General features: G+C 45.3%; 1 protein-coding gene across 3 annotated transcripts in view; it reads left to right on the forward strand.

Annotated features, from left to right (window-relative positions):
- Positions 1-327: 327 nt before the first annotated feature.
- Positions 328-22735, forward strand: part of pabpn1 (poly(A) binding protein, nuclear 1) — a 43180-nt gene continuing 20772 nt past the window's right edge. For 2 of the 3 annotated variants that reach the window (XM_083657587.1, XM_083657588.1), the window contains exons 1-2: positions 328-769; positions 18113-18221. In XM_083657587.1, the coding sequence (XP_083513713.1) occupies positions 635-769; positions 18113-18221 (244 nt within the window). In that variant the 5' untranslated portion in view covers positions 328-634. Of the gene's footprint in view, positions 770-1074; positions 1200-18112; positions 18222-22735 lie in introns of those variants that run through there. The other variant, XM_083657589.1, reaches the window with a different exon arrangement.

The raw sequence follows: 22735 nt of genomic DNA on the forward strand, positions 1-22735 counted from the left end.
ACCTGGCCATACAATGCTTTTCTGTTTTCAAATAAAGTTCACCAAGGTCGCACTGGGCATTGGGCAAGACAATTTATATGACGTCTGTAATGTGCTTGAATTAATTTGCTGAACAAATGGGTTAGCGACTAACATAAGTGATTGGCAGAAGTGTAATCGAATTGAAGGCACATATGCGAGTCTGGAACCCGAATGTCATGCGCCATTGTCCAATGGGAACCCAGGAGACACAAATGGGGGTTGTCTAGAATCTTCCACTGACAAATAGGATCGGGAGTTTACGCCCGCAGTGATACATGACTCCGCCCCTGGCTTCCATTTCTGAACTGAAGGGACGCCGTTCTCGCCTTTTATACACAAATTCAAGTAAATAAACTAGGTCCTCCGCCGTAAACCAGGACCATTAACCCGGGACGGCGAGTGAAACTGTAGTCCTTGTGTGCGGGGGAATGCTGTTTGAGTAGCACCTGGGGAGGAAGCTGGCATTTTATTTCACATTTTAACTTTCCTAAGCGGCGTTTTCCGCCGTTTTTTTCTTTCGCCCCACTCACTACCCCTTCCCCCTTGCGTGAGTAGGGGCCTGCAACGTCGGTTCAGCCACGAGGCGCGTCGGTAACACAGAGGGAACAGGGCGATGGCGGAGTTCGGTAACGGACTGGCGGAGGAATCCCTACTAGACTCAGATCCCGGCCATCCCGAGCTAGAAGACCCGGGTGTCGGTGACGAGGAACCAGGATTAGAAGAGGGAGAGGCCGCAATTGAAGACCCGGTAAGTGAAGGGCATTGTTTCAGTTGTGAGAACCGAACGAAAACCTATCACCCTATACGTTACGCTTGGTCGAGCAGCGTTACACGTTCTTGGTGTGCAAAACCCCTGTTTTTGTATTATGCTCGTTTTCTTTTACAAATTCTGTGTCAGTGTCACATGCCGTTATCGCCATGTCGATATTAACCGCCATTGTGGTTCACGCAGTGCAGTAGAAATGGGTGGTGACATGCGTGCTACCGGTAGCCATCTTGGTGCAACAGTGGTGCCAGTTTCTCTGCACCAGAGAGCAGTTCGACCTGGTGGGGGGAAATCCTCGTCGCAAAAATGCGAGACGGAGATGTAGGAGACAGTAAGGGGCGAGGGTAGGACAGGCCGCCGCCATTAGCCGCCGCAGTGCGAGTCTACCTGCTGAGAAGGCGAGCTGCTAACGGTAAACACGCCTTTATTTTCTTCACCATCGACATATGCTGACAGCTGCTGCATTTCAAGCGCCGGTGTGTGCACATAATTGATCAAGCAGCAACGTTAGCACGCTAGCTTAGCTAACGCACTAACGTTAGCATGAAGCGTTGCTGCTAACATGACCCGCAGACCTACTGACCGCGGTTTAAATCGCCACAAGATGAAATGCGGCATTTGTTCTTTTACAGTGGCCAACCACTATTAGCTTGCTAGCTGGATGTTAACCAATATGTTCCATTGGTGATCAAATGGTTCTGACTGGCACGTTGATTAGCAAGTTAGCTGACTTTAACAAAGCCAGGGTGGAGATGGCATTCGTGCACCTGACTGACCATCCTTATGTATTGGACGACGTGCCACAGCAGCTGGGATCAAATATCGTCGGGACATCGGATGCGCTTCTTCTGGTTAGATAGTCGTCGAAGGCGCAGATGGCGTTAGTTGGACTAGCGTTATTTCCCATTTTCATCCCCTTTACATTCGTGCACGGTGCATGCCCCAGTTTTGATTTGGCAGCCTGTCCAGGTGGGTTTTAAGGCTGTAGCACAGTCAATCAGTGAGAGCGGCATATAACGCAGAAGCAGGGGGTTGCGGTATTTGAGGGGCTGGGTTTGCATCCTTCAGTGTTTTGCTGGAGCAAGGAGAATGAGAGAAGGGAGGGGAGTGAAAGAGCTTTTACAGAATATGCGACAAAATGTTAGCCACAATGTGTCAGAGCTGGTCAGCTGCAACATGCTATATACTGATATTAATGGATTGATATCTTCCTCCCTCTTCTTGAAATGCACTAATGAGATCAGTAACTTAGCTGAAGGCATGTTTGAAATATCAGATATAGCGCTTGTCTATATAGGAAGTCTGAGATATGATGGGGCCACATTGGTGTTATCATGTGCTGTGTGTCACTTAATCCAGTGGCCTGGGAGGACTTTTACGTGCCTGGATGGGGTGGTGAAGAGCCGGGGGGCAGCTGTTCCATTACCTGACTTTTGTGAATTGAACATGGTCTCTGACAGCCCACTGCACCCAGCCGTGTGCTGGGATGGGCTTCTCAAAACAAATCCTGTCAGTGTCGGCAGCCCTGGATGGAGCTGGAGTGACTCCCACTGTGCTGCAGTGCACCACTGTCAGACAGGAGACGCGCTCCACTGTGGAACACTCGGCCATCACTGTGTTCTCCAGAGGAATTTTTAGCTTTTGGCAGCAGCGGTTTGAGGATTTAAGTTTTTGTTCCAACCTCAGCCCAATCAGATTCTGTTGCGAGACCCTGTTCCGAAATTGCTTTTATTTTAATGTTTATCCTGTCATACAGTGGCTTTAGTTTTTTGTAGGGATGCATGATATGGATTTTTTTCAGCCGATAGGACAACTGATCAATATCTGCTTTACAATAACAGTTTTTAACCTGTAGTTCATGCACACCTGGGGGTAAGAGGCAGATGTAGTGAGCAAAGATGTCTGATTTAATATTCCATAGCTCTGACTAGGGGTGGGCATTTTAAGTAATCTCAAATTTGAGTACTCTCCTTCTATTATGAACGAGTTCTGGGGGGGGGGGGGGGGGGGGGGTCCGTGTGGAAACGCAAGTGGAACCAAAGTTTGGCTATGTTAAGCAGTTAATTTTGGTAATGACAGCAGGGGTAATCTGCTGTGTCGGGCTGTTAACACATAATGTTAGCGTTTTGGCATGGAGAAGGCACTGCCTGGAATTTGTGAGGAGAGATAAATGGACGGACCTTGAATAAGGTGATCTGACGTTAGCTTAGCAGCTGTTAGCAGCTGTTAGTTGGCTGGTTAGCACTTTGTTTGAGCAGACAATAGTGTTATCGCCATGAAGTTTGAATGAGTTATCAGGCGTGTGTTATGGAGGAGCATGCGTCTGTCTTGTGTGTTAACAGATGCCATCATGGCCAGAGATTTCCAAGCTTGCCATGAAAATGGTGGCTGGAGATAATACTTCCATGAAAACAAGACAGCAGGGGTAATCTGCTGTGTATGGGGCTGTTCACACAACGTTTGCATTTTTGCATGGAAAAAGCACTACCTGTAGCACTTTGTGTGAGGAGAGGGACAATTAGGTTACGTTAGCTGCAGCTGTTGTCCCTACCTCAGATCTCCGGTGGTTGGATGGCGTTGGTTAGCGCTTCGTCCGAGCAGACTTGTGAAACAAGCGAAGAAGGTTAATTTCCAATAGGCCTACATGTCCGGTATAATCCATTCGGCTTTATGATCACTGTTACACTAACGTAAATCCACGGATTACAAGGTCCGGTGTTCTGCCAAAAAGTGAAAACTGACCAGTGACCATACGTTAGCTGCAGCTAACATGAAGCAATAAAGTAATTCTTCTCCACATTTCTTGTGGATAATGTTATGGGACGACGACAGTGTAGTCAGTAAACTAGTGCTACGTTTTCAATGAGTTTTATCAGGGGTGCGTTGTGGAGAAGCGTGCATCTGTCTCGTGTCGTTAACGGGAGCGCATCTCCACCAGTCAATTTTCGTGATGAGCTGGGAAACCTCCTGTTAAAACTTTCAAAATAACATTACTTAAACAAAAGTAAATAGCTTATTGATGCACATTGGATGAGAAAAAGGTATTTCAACGAACAAAGCATCAAACCTTGTATCAAAATACTCGTGATGTTAAGATTACGAGTGAAACGGTGGCTGTAAGCATTACACAAAATTTATATAGAGCTGCACCGATTGCCATTTTCTTGGCCGGTTCCGATTTCCGATTTTTGAATAGTCTGACTTGCCGATTTCTAAGAACAATAATTGACGGGTTATGTTTTGACGTTATTATTATTATTTTTTTAACTTTGCTTTAATAGAAAATTAAGATTCATGTCACATTTCTTATCATTTGCATGAGGTAGGACGATCTCACTCAAAAATATCTCAAAATAAAAGTGTTCCAGGTTACTGGACAGAGCTTTTCTTTTTTGTGTAAATACAATGAATATAAAACAATTATTTCCAGTATATCCCACAGCTATCATGCATTTACTTTTCCAAAAGAAAAAAGGTGGAACAGAACAGGGGCTCCAGATGGAAAGTAGCCTATGGCTAAATCTGTTACAAAGCATCTCTTCCCCTATGGGGTTTAATGTTTTTTTGTATATGTCCCTGCTAAATAAACTACCGTAATAAAATAAAATAAGTAAACATCAAAATGTTATCCATGGACAAGGAGTTTATAGCCTATAGGTCTGGAGCCCAGACCTTCCAATCCATGCCCACTCTACAGTTGTGGATTTGGTTGTTCTTGAATAGATGAGGAAATGAGTTTGAGTTGACTCAGTTTGAATATCGTAGTTTACACACAGGGCTCTATTTTCCCACAGGCCTTAGGCGCAGAAACTGGCCTTAAACGCAAAAAAACGTGCCTTGCGCCTGCCTCGGGAGGATAGCAACATGGCTTTACACCCCGAAATGTGCTTTACGCGAAATAGGTGTGGCGCAGTGGCAGAATAGGCCAGAATGGGCGTTTCAGCCTTAAATACCGGCCTAATGATATCTTCCCTCCTGGCGTTAATTTAATTTAGCGCTTTGCGCTTTTGAAAACCAGGCCTATTCAGTGGGCCGGTTGCGCGGAGCGCTCCTCTGCCTCTCCTCTGTCCCCTTTCTCTCTGTGTCACTCCCTCTCTCTTGCTCATCAGTCTGACAGGCACAATACGACTGCTTGAAAAAAAGTTTGCCGGTTCTCTCTCAGAAAAAATAAGTTGTTAAACCGTACCAGGGCTCGACGTTAACTTTTAAAAGTGGTTGCCGGAGGGGCAACCTGGCAAGAGCTTTTGGTTGCCCGAATAAAAATATGGTTGCCCAATTTTAGTCGCTTTATATTTTGAGTAATTAAGATACTATGCAGTCATAAGCCGGCTTAATAATGACGATGTGACAGAAAAGTAAGTATAATAATCTATAGTATAGTATAATAGGCCTATTCAGTGTGCGCACCGGGTGTAGTAGTAGTAATAATGATAATAATAATAATAATAAATTTGTGTCATTTCGTTTTCTAAACAAATCTTATTTTTTGTTTTTATAATGCATTTGCACTGAAAGGATTTAACTAATATTTGTGAACTTTCATTTTCATATATTTTTCAACAGTTATTGTTCATATTGTGCTTAATTTATTAATTAAAAGCGTTATTGATAATTAAGTAGCCTACCCTCCTCCAGGCCCGGCTCCAGACCCAAGTTACAGAGGGGGCCTGCCCCTAGCTTGGGGGGGCCAAGCTACCCAAGGGGGGTCCGGGGGGATTCTCCCCCGGAAGAAGATTTTGTACATTTTAAAGTAAAATTCGTCAACCTGGTGCATTTGAGAGCAAAATGAAGAGGCTAAATCTGTGAAGAACTACACACATCTCTAATGTGTTGTGACTTTACAAATAATTAGGCCTAAACAATTAATATTAAGTGTATTTACACATTGTGCACAAATTGCATTCATTGTGACAAATTTACAATAGTTAATATCCAGCCAGAATCATTGCAAATGGATGTTCAAAGTAACAGTTAGCAATAGCATTGAGTTAATCAATGCCTAATGACAGCCAGATTCCATGTTAAACTTTAAAACAGAAAAACGTTTTTAGCAACAAAAAAAAAAAAAAAAAAAAAATTGAATGGGGGGGCCAGTTTGTTAAATGGGGGGGCCCGGCCCGGTCAGGCCCTGCCCGGTCAGGCCCGGCCCGGTCAGGCCCGCCCCTAACGCCGGGCCTGCCCTCCTCATGTTCATTCAGGGATACTTTGATGACAGTGGTTTGGGGCCCCCACTCTGATGTTGCATAGGGCCCCAAAAGGCCCAGAAGCGGCCCTGCAATCCCCCTCTCTCTCACCCCGTATGAGAGGCTGACAGGCCAGGGATGCAAATCATTTCTCAGCACATATACGCGGTGGTAAAACGTTTTTGAAGGATGTCCTGGTCGAGGTGTATGTTGTAGGCTACATGCTTTGCAGTATAGCGTTATGCTGGAATTATGCTTGAAGTTTGGGCTGTCGCACGGAAATGAGAGACACTGAATCTTGACGAGGAAACGTGTGGAGCGTTTATACACTGTGTGTGGGTTTCTGCTCGCGGAAGTGAGCTGGAGTCTTGAAAACTCCACTTTGTCCGCCCAGCCGCGTCCACGTAGTTACACAATTCGGGGTGTGCACAGCCAGGCGAAAACCGTCTGCACAGCAGCCTTGTGGAGGGGCGCGTCTGCTGATTTAACTAACTTTTCCGTGTGGACACTCGCCGATGCGGGAAGCATATGAGACCTAAGCGCTTGTTGTAGGCTACATGCTTTGCAGTATAGCATTCGTTTTCCGTCCCGTTCAAAGACGCACGGGTATTTCACCTCAATGACAATTTCCTCGTCCTTTGTTTCTGTGCGGGGCTGCGGGCGGACGAGGTTCTTCTTGCGTCTTGCAGCCGCTGTGATTGTGTGCGAGCAGCCCCACCTGTCCCAGTCAGTACTCGTTAAACATACCGCACGTGCAGCATGCATCACGTAGGTTCCGACTGGTAATTAGTAACATCGTTTCGATTGTAACAGCAATAAAATGTCACATATATGTCACTCACAACAAGTATTAAAACATTTATTTGGTGTATATTTTGCTGTTTGCTGCTGTACATATTTTGTTGCATGTTAAATCGTGGTTGCCCCTGGGGCAACCAAAGACCGAGAAATGGTTGCCCCATGTTTTTTTTGGTTGCCCGGGGCAACCGGGCAGCCGTTAATGTCGAGCCCTGCGTACATAGTATAACAACACAACAGTTTTTTCTAACATGACAGTTTTTAACCCGTGACATTCAGAGGCTGTTGCATCATCCTACCTGTGCAGTGAAGGCGAGAGAAAACGAGATCATTCTGGCCAAACATTCACTGCCTGGCTTCCCTGCAACAGCCACACGTGCAATCTCCCAGCATGCATTGGGCTAATACATTTCGATAATAAATCGCATCCAAATTAGCCTAAATAGATAGAAAGGTACATCGAAATAGATCGAAATAATGTGTAATGTTACCACAACATGCAATTGTAGAACATTTCAATATTGGACAAAATAAAATCGCGAAATCCAAACACAACCCTATGTGAAACATATGTCATCCTGGGCCTCGTAGATTTAAAGTGATTTAGATAAGTGACAGCGTAACGCGGTTCTACTGTCATGTGCTATACTGTGATGTCTGCTCCAATAAATTGGCCCTACTTCACATTTAGTTTTACAATAAAAACACATTTCTGCAATGACTTTACATAACAGGGCTCGACATTAACGGCTGCCCGGTTGCCCCGGGCAACCAAAAAAAACATGGGGCAACCATTTCTTGGTCTTTGGTTGCCCCAGGGGCAACCACGATTTAACATGCAACAAAATATGTACAGCAGCAAACAGCAAAATATACACCAAATAAATGTTTTAATACTTGTTGTGAGTGACATATATGTGACATTTTATTGCTGTTACAATCGGAACGATGTTACTAATTACCAGTCGGAACCTATGTGATGCATGCTGCACGTGCGGTATGTTTAACGAGTACTGACTCGGACAGGTGGGGCTGCTCGCACACAATCACAGCGGCTTCAAGACGCAAGAAGAACCGCGTCCGCCCGCAGCCCCGCACAGAAACAAAGGACAAGGAAATTGTCATTGAGGTGAAATACCCGTGCGTCTTTGAACGGGACGGAAAACGAATGCTATACTGCAAAGCATGTAGCCTACAACAAGCGCTTACGTCTCATTTGCTTCCCGCATCGGCGAGTGTCCGCACGGAAAAGTGTCCAAGGCACCAATGTTGCCTTGGACACATAACAACAAAACAACACGTGGGGCCACCGAGTAGCATAACGTAGCATCAACGTTATGTTTCCAGACTCACCCGGTCTGGTCTGTAGCCTACCCGTGTCAAGTGACTACGTTAGCACGCAACAGCCAGGAAGTTAGGCGCAGTGCCACCTAAAACAGGAAGTTGCCTTCAGAGTAAAAGCATAAATTGTGTCATGAGGAAAAAAATATTTTTTGAGCTGTGCAGGGCAACAAATGGTTAGAGAAGTATAATAGTATTAAAAATTCAAATCGAAAATCTAATTTTGAGAGAAAAAATCTGATATAGCCTATATATTTTCTTTTTGCTGATCCGAAAAATCCGTGATCCGTGGCTCAAAATCCGTCACGCGATCCGATCCGTGGGTTTTCTGATCCGTCCCAGCCCTAATCATAGGGATACGCTATTTTTTTTCTAGCCGATGGGTTTAGAACATTCTTTTCACTTTGATCTTGCTATAGTGTAGCGTATTTACATGCTTGCAGTATTTAAACTGCAGTTAGATTGGTTTGAGAAGCATAATAATATGGAATAATAGCCTATATATAGAGACAGACAGGGGGATGAAAGGGAGGGGGGGAGCAGAGCGCTTGGGGATGAAAGGGAGGGGGGGAGCAGAGCGCTTGCCTTTGACCGGACTGGATTGCTCCGTGGAATTGGAGCTTAAAAGGCAAGCTGGGGACTGGTTTACTGCACTTCTCCAATGAGCAGGCTGTGCATAATTTTACGCTTAAAAGGCGTGGTTGTAATGCTTAAGGCTGCGTGTAGCGCCGATACCAAAATATCGAGTGCGCTGGTCCACGCCCACTACTCTGGGCTGCGTCTAGCGTTGGGCGCAGTTCATAGGCCGATGCAACGATAGAGCCCACAGAGTCTGTTTTTTTTAATCCTCCATCCGGAAAAAAATCATCACGCACAGAAAATCTTGCACACTGGTCTGATGCGTTTTATTATGTTCGTCGTTCTATTCGCAATACGAAACAAATAGTCCTCTCCTGTATCCACGTTACAACGTGACTGACAGATAGCAGCAGCAGCTGATCTGCAGCAGGCAGCGGTGATGTGGACTGCAGCTGGTCGGGGAATGTAACCTGGACACAGGGCTCGATAGTAGGCCTACCTTCACTTTGCCAAGGCGGCTGTGTTGCGCTGTGGCCGGGGAGAGAGAGGGGCCGGTGAGGTGAAGCGAGCGACTGGAGTGGATTCCAGCCGAGCGGGACTCTGCAACATACCCTGCCCCTCCGCGGCTTATTATCAACTTGCATGTGTGACAAACTGTAAAATTTCCACAATAGAGAGCCGCAGGGATGACGTATTTTTGTAGGCTGAATGCGGAAGTCCCGAACTTCCTGGTTCTTCACTGTTTCTGTCTATGGGATTTTTGAATGGGTTTTTGGCGCGATGCTTCAAATAATGTCTGTGGGCAACGCAAGTTTAATCAAACGCGAACCAAGGTTCAGCGGGATAATCTTCACACATGAGGACCACTTTCATGAGTTTTGAAGCGTAACTGCGAGCCCTAGAGGTAAAAAGCTCATGCTAAGCTAATCCAGAACTACACACTGTCGCATAGGCTTCCACGTCAGCACGTCAACCTGGACTGTTGTTGATGTGTGCACTGATTACCCCGGGCTGAACGGGGCTGAACCAGGTGAGGGAAAGATAATTTCCGTGTTCGTCCTTGAAATGGTGACGTTATTGACGTATACAGGTGCAGCTCAAAGAATTAGAATATCGTGAAAAAGTGCAATATTTTTTGTCACTCATTTCAGAAAGTGAAACTCTATATTATACAGATTAATTACACATAGAGTGAAATATTTCAAGCCTTTATTTCTTGTAATTTTGATGATTATGGCCTACATATAATGAAAACCCTAAATCAGTGTCTCAGAAAATTAGAATATTACATCAATAAATCAAAAAAATAAAAAGTTCATTTCCATGCACTCAATACTTGGTTGGGCCTCCTTTTGCATGAATGACTGCATCAATGCGGCGTGGCATGGAGGCGATCAGCCTGTGGCACTGCTGAGGTGTGATGGAAGCCCAGGTTGCTTTGATAGCGGCCTTCAGGTCATCTGCATTGTTGGGTCTGGTGTCTTTCATCTTCCTCTTGACAAACCCCATAGATTCTCGATGGGGTTCAGGTCAGGCGAGTTTGCTGGCCAATCAAGCACAGTAATGCCATGGTCATTGAACCAGCTTTTGGTACTTTTGGCAGTGTGGGCAGGTGCCAAGTCCTGCTGGAAAATGAAATCAGCATCTCCATAAAGCTTGTCAGCAGAAGGAAGCATGAAGTGCTCTAAAATGTCCTGGTAGATGGCTGCGTTGACTGTGGACTTCAGAAAACACAGTGGACCAACACCAGCAGATGACATGGCACCCCAAATCGTCACTGACTGTGGAAACTTCACACTGGACTTCAAGCAACGTGGATTGTGTGCCTCTCCACTCTTCCTCCAGACTCTGGGACCTTGATTTCCAAAAAGAAAAGAGGACTTTGGACCACTGAGCAACAGTCCAGTTCTTTTTCTCCTTAGCCCAGGTAAGACGCTTCTGACGTTGTCTCTGGTTCAGGAGTGGCTTGACACGAGGAATGCGACATTCGTAGCCCATGTCCTGGATTGGTCTGTGCGTAGTGGCTCTTGATGCGCTGACTCGAGTCTCAGTCCACTCCTTGTGATGCTCCCCCACATTCTTCAATGGATTTTGCCTGACGATCCTCTCAAGGCTGCGGTTATCCCTGTTACTTGTGCACCTTTTCCTACCACACTTTTTCCTTCCACTCAACTTTCTATGAATATGCTTGGATACAGCACTCTGTGAACAACCAGCTTCTTTAGCAATGACCTTTTGTGGCTTCAATGACTGTCTTCTGGACAACTGTCAAGTCAGCAGTCTTCCCCATGATTGTGTAGCCTACTGGACCAGACTGACCATTTAAAGGGTCAGGAAACCTTTGCAGGTGGTTTGAGTAAATTAGCTGATTAGGGTGTGACACCATGAGTTTCCAATTTTGAACTTTTTCACACTTTTTCACAATATTCTACTTTTCTGAGACACTGATTTAGGGTTTTCATTATATGTAGGCCATAATCATCAAAATTACAAGAAATAAAGGCTTGAAATATTTCACTCTGTGTAATTAATCTGTATAATATATGAGTTTCACTTTCTGAAATGAGTGACAAAAAATATTGCACTTTTTCACGATATTCTAATTCTTTGAGCTGCACCTGTATATCCCCATCGACTCAACAGTGTAGTCCCATTTAGCCGTTTGCTAGCTAGTCGCCCTTTTAACGGCACGTAAAAGCTTCAAAACTCGTAAAAGTGGTCCTCGTGTGTGAAGATGATATTACTAAACACTGGTTCGCGTTTGATTAAGCCAGCATTGCCCAGAGAGATTATTAGAAGCATCGCGCCAACAACCCATTCAAAACTCCCATAGGCGAAAACTGTGAAGAACCAGGGCTGTTAGCATCGATGATTTCCGGACTTGTTACTGCGGCTCTCTATGAGGAGGACATGCTGGCGTGTGTTTCCTTTTGGCTGCTTTGGGTGCGTGCACGTCACGTGAATGCGTGCATCGTGCAGCTGCAGGTAATTGACCAAACAAAAAAGGTAATTATAGTTAGTTTCCCGCTGAATGTGTCATTACTTTATTAATATCTTACCTGGATAAGATCAAATTATGTTGTTTATATTATCAGTCCGACTTGGAAGCACTCTCTCCCGGCCAGTCAGGCGCTGATGGCCGCCTCCCCTCTGGTATGCACATGCACGAGCCGCAAGCTCTGGGCCGCGCACAGCCGTGCAGCAGTGCTCTTCGCCTCTCATGGCCGAGGCGCGAAGGCTTTGCCATGGGGATGACAAATCTGACAACGTAACGTAACGTTACTTTATTCTCATCAGAAACCTCTCCGATTTGCATGTTAAAACAGGTTTGCAGCCTAGGAATAACTGGAAAACATTTTATTAAACAATTTTTTCCCCGATCCGTGAATTACCGTAGTGCCAATATCGGCTACCGATATTGGATCGGATCGGCCCCATCCCTATTTCTCAGCTATTTCTTTGTGTGTGTGTGTGTGTGTGTGAACCTATTATACCGCGTCATGTAACGCTATTGGAAATAACCATACCTAGCCCTTGCTTGTTGCACAGCACTGATAATCAGCCAGGGCTCGACATTAACGGCTGCCCGGTTGCCCCGGGCAACCAAAAAAAACATGGGGCAACCATTTCTTGGTCTTTGGTTGCCCCAGGGGCAACCACGATTTAACATGCAACAAAATATGTACAGCAGCAAACAGCAAAATATACACCAAATAAATGTTTTAATACTTGTTGTGAGTGACATATATGTGACATTTTATTGCTGTTACAATCGGAACGATGTTACTAATTACCAGTCGGAACCTACGTGATGCATGCTGCACGTGCGGTGTGTTTAACGAGTACTGACTCGGACAGGTGGGGCTGCTCGCACACAATCACAGCGGCTGCAAGACGCAAGAAGAACCGCGTCCGCCCGCAGCCCCGCACAGAAACAAAGGACGAGGAAATTGTCATTGAGGTGAAATACACGTGCGTCTTTGAACGGGACGGAAAACGAATGCTATACTGCAAAGCATGTAGCCTACAACAAGCGCTTAGGTCTCATTTGCTTCCCGCATCGGCGAGTGTCCGCACGGAAAAGTGAGTCAAATCAGCAGACTCGCCCCTCCACAAGGCTCCTGTGCAGACGGCTTTCGCCTCGCCGTGCACACCCCGAATTGTGTAACTACGTGGACGCGGCTGAGCGGACAAAGTGGAGTTTTCAAGACTCCCGCTCACTTCCGCGAGCAGAAACCCACACAGTGTATAAAAGCTCCACACGTTTCCTCGTCAAGATTCAGTGTCTCTCATTTCCGTGCGACAGCCCAAACTTCAAGCATAATTCCAGCATAACGCTATACTGCAAAGCATGTAGCCTACAACAAGCCTACAACATACACCTCGACCAGGACATCCTTCAAAAACGTTTTACCACCGCATATATGTGCTGAGGAATGATTTGCATCCCTGGCCTGTCAGCCTGTCATACAGGGTGAGAGAGAGAGGGATTGCAGGGCCGCTTCTGGGCCTTTTGGGGCCCTATGCAACATCAGAGTGGGGGCCCCAAACCACTGTCATCATAGTATCCCTGAATGAACATGAGGAGGGTAGGCTACTTCATTATCAATAACGATTTTAATTAATAAATTAAGCACAATATGAACAATAACTGTTAAAAAATATATGAAAATGAAAGTTCACAAATATTAGTTAAATCCGTTCAGTGCAAATGCATTATAAAAACAAAAAATAAGAGTTGTTTAGAAAACGAAATGACACAAATTTATTATTATTATTATTATTATCATTATTACTACTACTACACCCGGTGCGCACACTGAATAGGCCTATCTATATACTATAGACTATTATACTTACTTTTCTGTCACATCGTCATTATTAAGCCGGCTTATGACTGCATAGTATCTTAATTACTCAAAATATAAGGCGACTAAAATTGGGCAACCATATTTTTATTCGGGCAACCAAAAGCTCTTGCCAGGTTGCCCCTCCGGCAACCACATTTAAAAGTTAACGTCGAGCCCTGTCAGCTGATGTTGAGCTAATGTTAGCCGCCGCTAACGCCAGGTGAGGTTGTGCTTAGTATTTCTCCTCACAACAGGCCACATCAAAAAACACTGCGTGAAAGCAACAACTAGCCGTAATATTTATCAACTAGCCAGCATTACCACTAGTGTTAATTTTGGCAGCAATCTTTGAATTTAGTCTTAGTCTTAGTCCAGTTTCAAAATGTCATAGTCAGTTTTTATCACATTTAGTCAACCTCATTCTGTTTTTATTTAGTCAACTTTAGTCGACTAAAAGTCTGAGCATTTTAGTCTTATCTTAGTCCAAGAAAACAATAACTATCTTAGTCTAGTTTTAGTCAACAAAAACTGTTAACATTTTAGTCGTATCTTAGTCAAACTATTTTAGTCTACCAAAACCAATATTTTATCTTATCCTTCTGATAAAAACATTTTGAATGATTAACACATTCACTGCCAGCCATTTTTTTTTTACTGTAGGTAGCTTCTGCCAAGCCGTTTTTTGAGGATTCTGGCTCATTTTACAAGAGCCGAGGATAATTTTCTGCTTGGACTTTGTGAACACGAAGTTCACAAAAGTACTAATAGAATGTGTGCTTTCTCTGTCTAAAAGAGTTAGTTTGTAGAGTTAGTAGTTATGTAGATATTAGCCGTTGAGTACAGCATGGTTTCAGTGTCTGAGACAGGAAGCTGAGATAATCGCAGTTTTGTGAAATTCAATCAAACAGGCAGAACAGTCACTTTAACCATTTATTTTTGGCATCAGTGAGAGATCAGACATCTGAACAATATAGTTCTGAACACCCTCTCCCTTAAACTCCTCCCTCCGTGGGCGTGTCTGGTGGCGTTTGTCACAAGCCAGTTTCTCCTGCCTGTCTGAGCAGTGAGCAGCCTCCCTCTCTGGCGGGCCCTCGTCGGCGAGTGTGGCGAGTGTGGACTGTGGATAGGACTCAATCGTTTCTTGGATTTTCGGTTGAGAGCTTTGATGAAGCTTTGTGCGATTCTAGGCTTTATGCTGCCCACCCAGTCTATTTTTGGAACCCACCCGCCCGTGTGCAGCAGCGTGAAAGCGTTTTCGCCTACAGTATGAGAATGAGGCTCGTTCGTTTCTGGGTTTTCGGAATGCGTGCGATTCTGGCCTTTCTGCGGGTGTTTCAAAGTGTGTTTCACCCATAATCTATTATGCAAATTTGCAATCCCCCACGCCAGCACCGCTCTCCGCTCTCGGTGTGCTGCTCTGCTGGCGCGGCCGCTCTCGGGCGAGTCTGGTGACTGATGACTGTAAAATCGCCAAGCCATTTCCTTGAGAATGGCTTTCTCCCGCGGCTGTTTTTGGTTGCCTTTCTCTCTGTCGGGAGAGCACTGTCGCCACTTAGTTGGTCGGTAAAATAGATTATACTAATTCAATACTTCCAATATTTTTATAGGAGACGTGGGGGGCATTGATCCACGTAGCACCGTCAAAAAAATATATATATATTTTTTGACGAGTCAACTCGTCATTGGCAGTGAACGGTTGGATTGTGTTTGACGAGTCAACTCGTCATTGGCAGTGAACGTGTTAAGACCACTGGACATGGAAAATGTGATGTGCAGATTTATTTTTGAACCAACATGATTCAACAATCCATGATACTGTAGTGTGTACACACACGCACACATTGCTGTCTAGGTAGGCATGGCATCTGTATAAAAGGTACAATATAGAAAATAATCATGGATGCTGTGAGCCCCTTTTTAGTCCATATATCTAAACTAATAGTTATTTTGTGTGCCATGGACAGTCTGTGTTTTGAATTTTTCCTTTTCAGCCAGGTACTGTACATTTTGTCCACAAGGTTTGTCATTTTCTTTTGGCACTGTGAGCCTTGTATCTATTTTTTGGATCATCATGACAAAATCCTCATCCTCCACTGTCCGTGGAGGGAGGGCTGTGCGACCTATCCACTGAGCTATCGCCTCTTCTTTGGAACGTTGTTCTTGTGAGTCTGGTTTGTAGGTTGTGGGATAGCAAAGCCCCAGCGATAGCTGGCCTCTGCTCTTTCTTGGGTGGCTGGTATACCGGGGGTTTATCTGAAAGCTGGGACAGGAATAAATAAAATGTCAGGACAGGACAGATGCAACATCAAGAAAATCAAGTATTGCACTAAGCATTATACATAAGTAAATCATTGCTGTCTTTTAATTATTCTTCAAATTAAGATGTTTAGAACGGTGTGTGAGAGCGAGGGAGAGAGAAAATGTAGGAGTCTGTAAAATAGTGTTACACACACACACACACACACGCTTTTCTCTCTCCCTCGCTCTCACACAGTTCTAAACATCTTTAGGCAACGGCAACCCCCACCCGATAGAAACACCAACTGCACAGTGTAGCATTGATACAAGTTAAGCTAGCTAACTTTAGCTTGTTAGCTTGCTGGCTGGGCCTTTTGTCACTAAGAAAGCCCGGCCCCGCTGTTGAGAGATGCTAACGCTAGCCCAATACTGAATGCTACGTTGCCTTCGCTGCTCATTTTAAGCTCCTTCACTACGTTAATAGTATAAAACACAGCCTACGTGCAAAACCACCACATTAGTAACGTTAGTTGGCTTACCTCAATCTCTTTGTGGTAACACTTGATGTGTCTCTTCAAGTTTGTAGTGTTTTTCCCTGCTATTTTATGGCCACACGGCTCCCCATGTGATACAGCAACGCATTCGGTTTTTTTCTCTGCGTCATTGTAACGGAAATAAACCCAGATATCCAGCCGTTTCTTCCCCCCAAGCATATCGAGTGCTAAAACAAGTAGGTTAAAATCGAGACCATTAAAAACAAGCTAAAACAGGTGACGAGTCCTCCTCTGTCCTGACTGCGTGCAGCTGTGATGATTGGCAGCAACGTTTCCTTATTGACACTGGTGTGCGCAGCACAGGAAACAGATTAACGATTAACGTTAAAATTTTTCGTCTCCTCCTTTTTCGTCAACGAAAAAAAAGACAGATTTTGGCACAGTTTTTATTTGGTGAACTACATTTTCGTCTCGTCTTTTTTTGTCAACGATATTGGATGTTGATATCGTCACAGTTAGTGTTTAATCACGTGGGTACCGTCTCGTCATCGTCTCGTCTTAGTCATGGGAAAAAAGGGCGTTGACGAGCATATTTCGTCATAGTTTTCGTTAACGAAATTAACACTAATTACCACTAGCCTTAATCTTGATTAGCAATTATATTGATTTAACTACGTTAACTTAACGTTGGTTACCTTGTCTCGGGTTCTGGGTCCACTCCGTTTATGGATGTCTTCTGCTCTGTTAGGCAAGTACGGTCTTTAGGGCTGCCACGATTAGTCGACTAGTCGTGATGACGTCGATGACCAAAATCGTCGCCGACGTATTTGGTCAAACATGCGACGTCATCGCATGTTTGTTTTGTTTGTTTGTTCAAACGTTTGTTTTGTTTCCCCGAAGCTGCTGCCTGCGATGGCCTCACTGGCTGGCCTGGCCTCCAGGCGTCCCCATCCTGTCTTTGATGCACATGCGCAGTACCGATCATCCGGGGAAAACGTGACATCACCGTGACCGGAAAAACAAGCAGCTTGCAGCTTGCTCCCAGTGCTTTCTCCACAGAAAAAATGTCTAGCTGTCCTCATACGTCCAACGTGTGGGAGCATTTCACCCAAAATAATAATGTGAAGTGCAAAATCTGCTAAATAAGCTGAACTCGCTTATCATGGCAGCACGAGTATGATGCACGAGCATCTCAAAGGGAAGCACGTTGTGGCGAATGCGGACGATGATGGAGATAAAGGCTAATTAGCTTGTTAGCTCACTGCCAACCGCAACGTTAAGTTTTAGCTGCTAACGTTAGCTATTGGCTAACGATATTAACGTTAAAGGCCTTGCTGTAATGTCATCATAGCAACGTTAAGCTCGTGTTGCTGACGGGAATACTGGAAACCTCATTTTACTCCGCAGTTTGCACTCTATACTTACTACATTTAAAAATGTGCTCGATTAGTCGACTATCAAAATAATAATTTGTGGCAGCCCTAACGGTCTTACAATAGACACACTCCATGGAGTTTTTGCTTTTCGACAGATTCTGTCGTTTTCTCTGGCCTGTCTTGGCCAGTTTCTTCACTATTTTCTCTTTCTTTCTCCATTTTTGCAGCCGTTTGCAGCATCGCCATCGCCCTCCACAACAGAAGCGTGTTGTGCGACAGTAATAAGCGTCCGTGCGAAACACTCTAAATATACACAGTCTATGGTCTAAATGCCGTGTCGATGCAAATCATTTTTGCCTCGATAATTTTTTCTAATCGAATTATTCGAGTTCCTCGAGGAATCGTTTCAGTCCTAGTATGTATGTAGACTGACAACTGTGTATTGGAATTTGTGTCTGTCCTGCAGGAGCTGGAGGCAATCAAAGCCCGGGTGAGAGAGATGGAGGAAGAAGCAGAGAAGCTGAAGGAGCTACAGAACGAGGTGGAGAAACAGATGAATCTCAGCCCCCCACCAGGTTAGTTTGTCTGTGTGTGGGTCGGTCTGGCTGACCCCACCAGGTTAAGTTTGTTTGTGTGTGGGTCGGTCTGGCTGACCCCACCAGGTAAGTTTGTGTGTGGGTCGGTCTGGCTGACCCCACCAGGTTAGTTTGTGTGTGGGTCGGTCTGGCTGACCCCACCAGGTTAGTTTGTGTGTGGGTCGGTCTGGCTGACCCCACCAGGTTAGTTTGTTTGTGTGTGGGTCGGTCTGGCTGACTCCACCAGGTTAGTTTGTTTGTGTGTGGGTCGGTCTGGCTGACTCCACCAGGTTAGTTTGTTTGTGTGTGGGTCGGTCTGGCTGACCCCACCAGGTTAGTTTGTTTGTGTGTGGGTCGGTCTGGCTGACCCCACCAGGTTAGTTTGTTTGTGTGTGGGTCGGTCTGGCTGACCCCACCAGGTTAGTTTGTTTGTGTGTGGGTCAGTCTGGCTGACCCCACCAGGTTAGTTTGTTTGTGTGTGGGTCGGTCTGGCTGACCCCACCAGGTTAGTTTGTTTGTGTGTGGGTCGGTCTGGCTGACCCCACCAGGTTAGTTTGTTTGTGTGTGGGTCGGTCTGGCTGACCCCACCAGGTTAGTTTGTTTGTGTGTGGGTCAGTCTGGCTGACCCCACCAGGTTAGTTTGTTTGTGTGTTGGTCGGTCTGGCTGACCCCACCAGTAGGGCTGGCACGGATCACGGATAATCCGTGACCCGTACGGATCAGCTCCCACGGTTCGGCACACGGTTCGGAACGTCGTGGTCCGCGGACCCCCCCCCCCCCCTCCCCTTTCGTTTCATTTAACGTTTAACGTTAGTGTATGAGAACGCCCAGCGCAGCCAGACACAGACAGGAATAATCATGGCAAGCACAAGTGAGCTTCCTCAACCCTTGTCGCCGCTGTAAAGTATCTCTGAAGGCTGTGGCTAGTGGCTCCTAAAGACAGCGTGACAACAAACTTATTTCAACACCTCTGAAAAAGCACAGGAATGCGATCAGCGTGTTGCGGGCTGCACAATATAACGAGAGCCACAACACACACACACACACACACACACACACACACACGCGCGCGCACACGTTTCACAAACACATTATCACCGGACGGTGAAATGTTGCCTTAGGACACATAACAACAAAACAATACGTGGGGCCACTGAGTAGCTTAACGTAGCATCAACGTTATATTTCCAGACTGACCTGGTCTGGTCTGTAGGTCTGTACCCGTGTCATGTGACTGGTGCAAGCAACAGCCACGAAGTTAGGCTGGTTTCACACCGGCGACCCAAGCCTTGCCTTGCCTCAACCCACGCCTACGCCGAGCTGGGCGTGAACCTGTTACACGCTTTTGCGATCACACCGCACGCCTTTTGCACGCCGAACCTGGAGCCGAGTCACAAGCGCCTCTCCTCTCTCCCGACTGTATTTTTTCACGTGTTGTCCAGAATTGTCATGGGTAGCCTCTAGGTAAAATAAATCGGATATATTTAATGTTATATTGATGCTGGATATGTATAACCAGGTCTGACTATAGTCGGACATTTTAGAGAGGTGATCTTGCAAGAATATGTGCTGGCAGCCTGGCACAACAACATTGTCCATCTTGCTTCTTCGGTCGCTATTCTCTCTCATGAAGATTTGTTTGCCGACGGGGAGAAAGCCCCACGTGATAGCCACCCGTCAATATCTCTGTCTCTCTGCTCAACATGTTGTAGTAACTCCATTTTATTTTGAAATTCAGTTGACTTTTCCATTTCCGACGGATATTGTGCGTTTTTCTTTCATGGCTTGACAGAAGAAGTCTGCCTGCACGCGCCTTGTCGGCTTCAAAATAGAACTCACGCCTATTCGATAAAATCGGCAAGGCATAGGCAAGGCGTGGGTACACAGGGTGTGAAACCAGCCTAGGCATAGCAGTGCCACCTAAAACAGGAAGTTTTGCCTGCCTTCAGAGTAAAAGCATACATTGTGTCACTTATGAGAAAAAAATATTTTTTGAGCTGTGCAGGGCAACAAATGGTTAGAGAATTATAATAGTATTAAAAAAATCTAATCGAAAATCTAATTTTGAGAGAAAAAATCTGATCTATATATTTTTTTGCTGATCCGAAAAATCCGTGATCCGTGGCTCAAAATCCGTCACGCGATCCGATCCGTGGGTTTTCTGATCCGTGCCAGCCCTACCCACCAGGTTAGTTTGTTTGTGTGTTGGTCGGTCTGGCTGACTCCACCAGGTTAGTTTGTTTGTGTGTTGGTCGGTCTGGCTGAGTCCACCAGGTTAGTTTGTGTGTGGGTCGGTCTGGCTGACTCCACCAGGTTAGTTTGTGTGTGGGTCGGTCTGGCTGACTGTGTTGAAGCAGACTGTAAAGCGAGAGATGCCCTCCCTCTGGGACTAAGTATTGGGCTGGTGCCAGGCTAAAATAGAGTATCACTACTATTATTACTACTAGAAATTGAGCGTGCTTTCTAGCATACCGTCGTCATCTTCGTCCTCGCTCATTTCTGCCATCCGTCGACATACGCAGGGGCAGCACATAGACAGCAGCACTGTTCTGTGTGTGTGTTCCCTCTTTGTTGAACTCGTTGGCTGGTCCTATGTGGAAGCAGCGGCAACATTCAGCGCTATTACAGTTGCGGGGGCTTCCGGTCCAACATTGTCGAGTTTTCCAGTCACAATATTGTCACACGTTGGTTTCCCCGCGAGAGCTCGCCCGCCTTGCGGGCGCAGCGCAGCTCGTGCGCTACACGCTCTTGCCCGGCCTCACCCGCTACGCGGGCTCACATACGCAGCTCAACTGGCCTGTGCTTCGTGCAGGTGCAGTTGCGCAATTCTGCGCCATGCCAACCTCCTCTCTGATTCTGTATAGAGAAATTAACTATGCCTTCTTGTATGCACTATTTTTATCAAGTGCTTCAATACAGAGTCAAAAAGAAATGCATAAAAAATAGGGATGCACACAATTAATCGAAACTCGATTAATTGCTTGTTAAGGATTTACTCAAGCAAAGAAAAATTACTCGATCAAAACAAAACATAAAAAGCAACGCATTAAATGGTGTTTTCAAATCATTTTTCAATGATCCTCCAGAGGGCGCAATGATATCACTGTAACAGACTGTGTTCAGCGTGTATGCGAGGCTCTGTGTTTGTCCCCTCGAGAGTTGCCGTAGTGAGGAAGTGAGAGACTTTGTCGTTGACCAGAGCTGATGTGTGCTAACGCTAGGAGCTAACTCAGAATGAATGGAAACGTGTTATAACGTTACAGCCTGACTCTTGTTTATTGTTTTAACGAAGTATAAGTACCGTAATAGGCGGACCCGGACACTCGGCTACATCACTATAGCCCTTTTCAGACAAGTCATAAGATGCTGTTCAAGTAGAACAGTGTTCATTCGGATAAATTGGCTCGCCTGGAGTATCCTCGCGTCACAATCTGCGTGGGTAAGTGAGCCCCTGCGGGTGTGATGGGGATTCTGGGCAAATGTTGACATGTTTAAAAAGTTATGCCTCCACGTTTTTATGTGTTTCATAGCGTAGGCTATGCTATGCAATGCTGTGAGAAATATACAATACGTTGCTGCTGCATAAATAAACGTTTTATTGAGGAAAAAACGCATTCGGTATGGTTTGGAAAATTTTGTATTTTTAATTACAATTAATCGATTGATTGATTGTTAACGTTAGCAATGATCGAGTTTGGAATTTGCGGAAAATGTGCATCCCTAATAAAAAACAATACAGCCACAAAGTCCCGAATAAATTCTCGTCTTGAATCTGCTGATGTGCTTGCACTAGTAAATGGAGATGCACAATCCACTTTTCTTCAGTTCGGATGAGATTCTGATACCTGAATTTGGATATCTGATTCTGATGCCAGAGCTATTTTTTCTTGAATATATACAGTACACAAGTTGAAGAACAAAGGAAAAAATAAAACTTCCAAAAAGTAGATAAAACAGGCATCATAATTGCATAATTTGACTGATCCCCATTAGGGGTCGACCGATTATCGGCATTTTCGATTATCGGCATCGATATTCAGCATTTTGCCGATTATCCGTATCGGCATTTTCATTGGCTGTTTGACGATATAATAATTAAATTTAAAAATGCGCTAATTTGCGGCTGCTGCAGCTGGAAGAAGCCTCTCCTACAGTAGTTCCCTCTGTGTGATCTGGAGCAATGTCCCGCCCACAGCGCTATCTGATTGGTTACACATCGAGCAATAGCCTATCAGAGGGCTAGAGATGAAATCTTGACACCTCAGTGCTCTCTTAAGCCTGCACAGAGCGAGGCTCGTCGGCTGTCGGAGCTCTGCTGCCTGTAAGTGCAGCGGACTCGACTCGTTGGCTGTTGTGACTGTGACAGTCACACTGTGTTAAGGTAAAGCAGCAGATATTGCCATGCCGAAGTTGTAATAAAGTGAATATACATAATTACCTACGCTGACATTGTAAAAACACCACAATCTTATGAGGGTTTGGGCGATGTAACAAAGGCAAGCGCTCACTTTTTT

This window comes from Poromitra crassiceps (assembly GCF_964638095.1).
Source record: "Poromitra crassiceps genome assembly, chromosome: 2".
NCBI lineage: Eukaryota > Metazoa > Chordata > Actinopteri > Beryciformes > Melamphaidae > Poromitra > Poromitra crassiceps.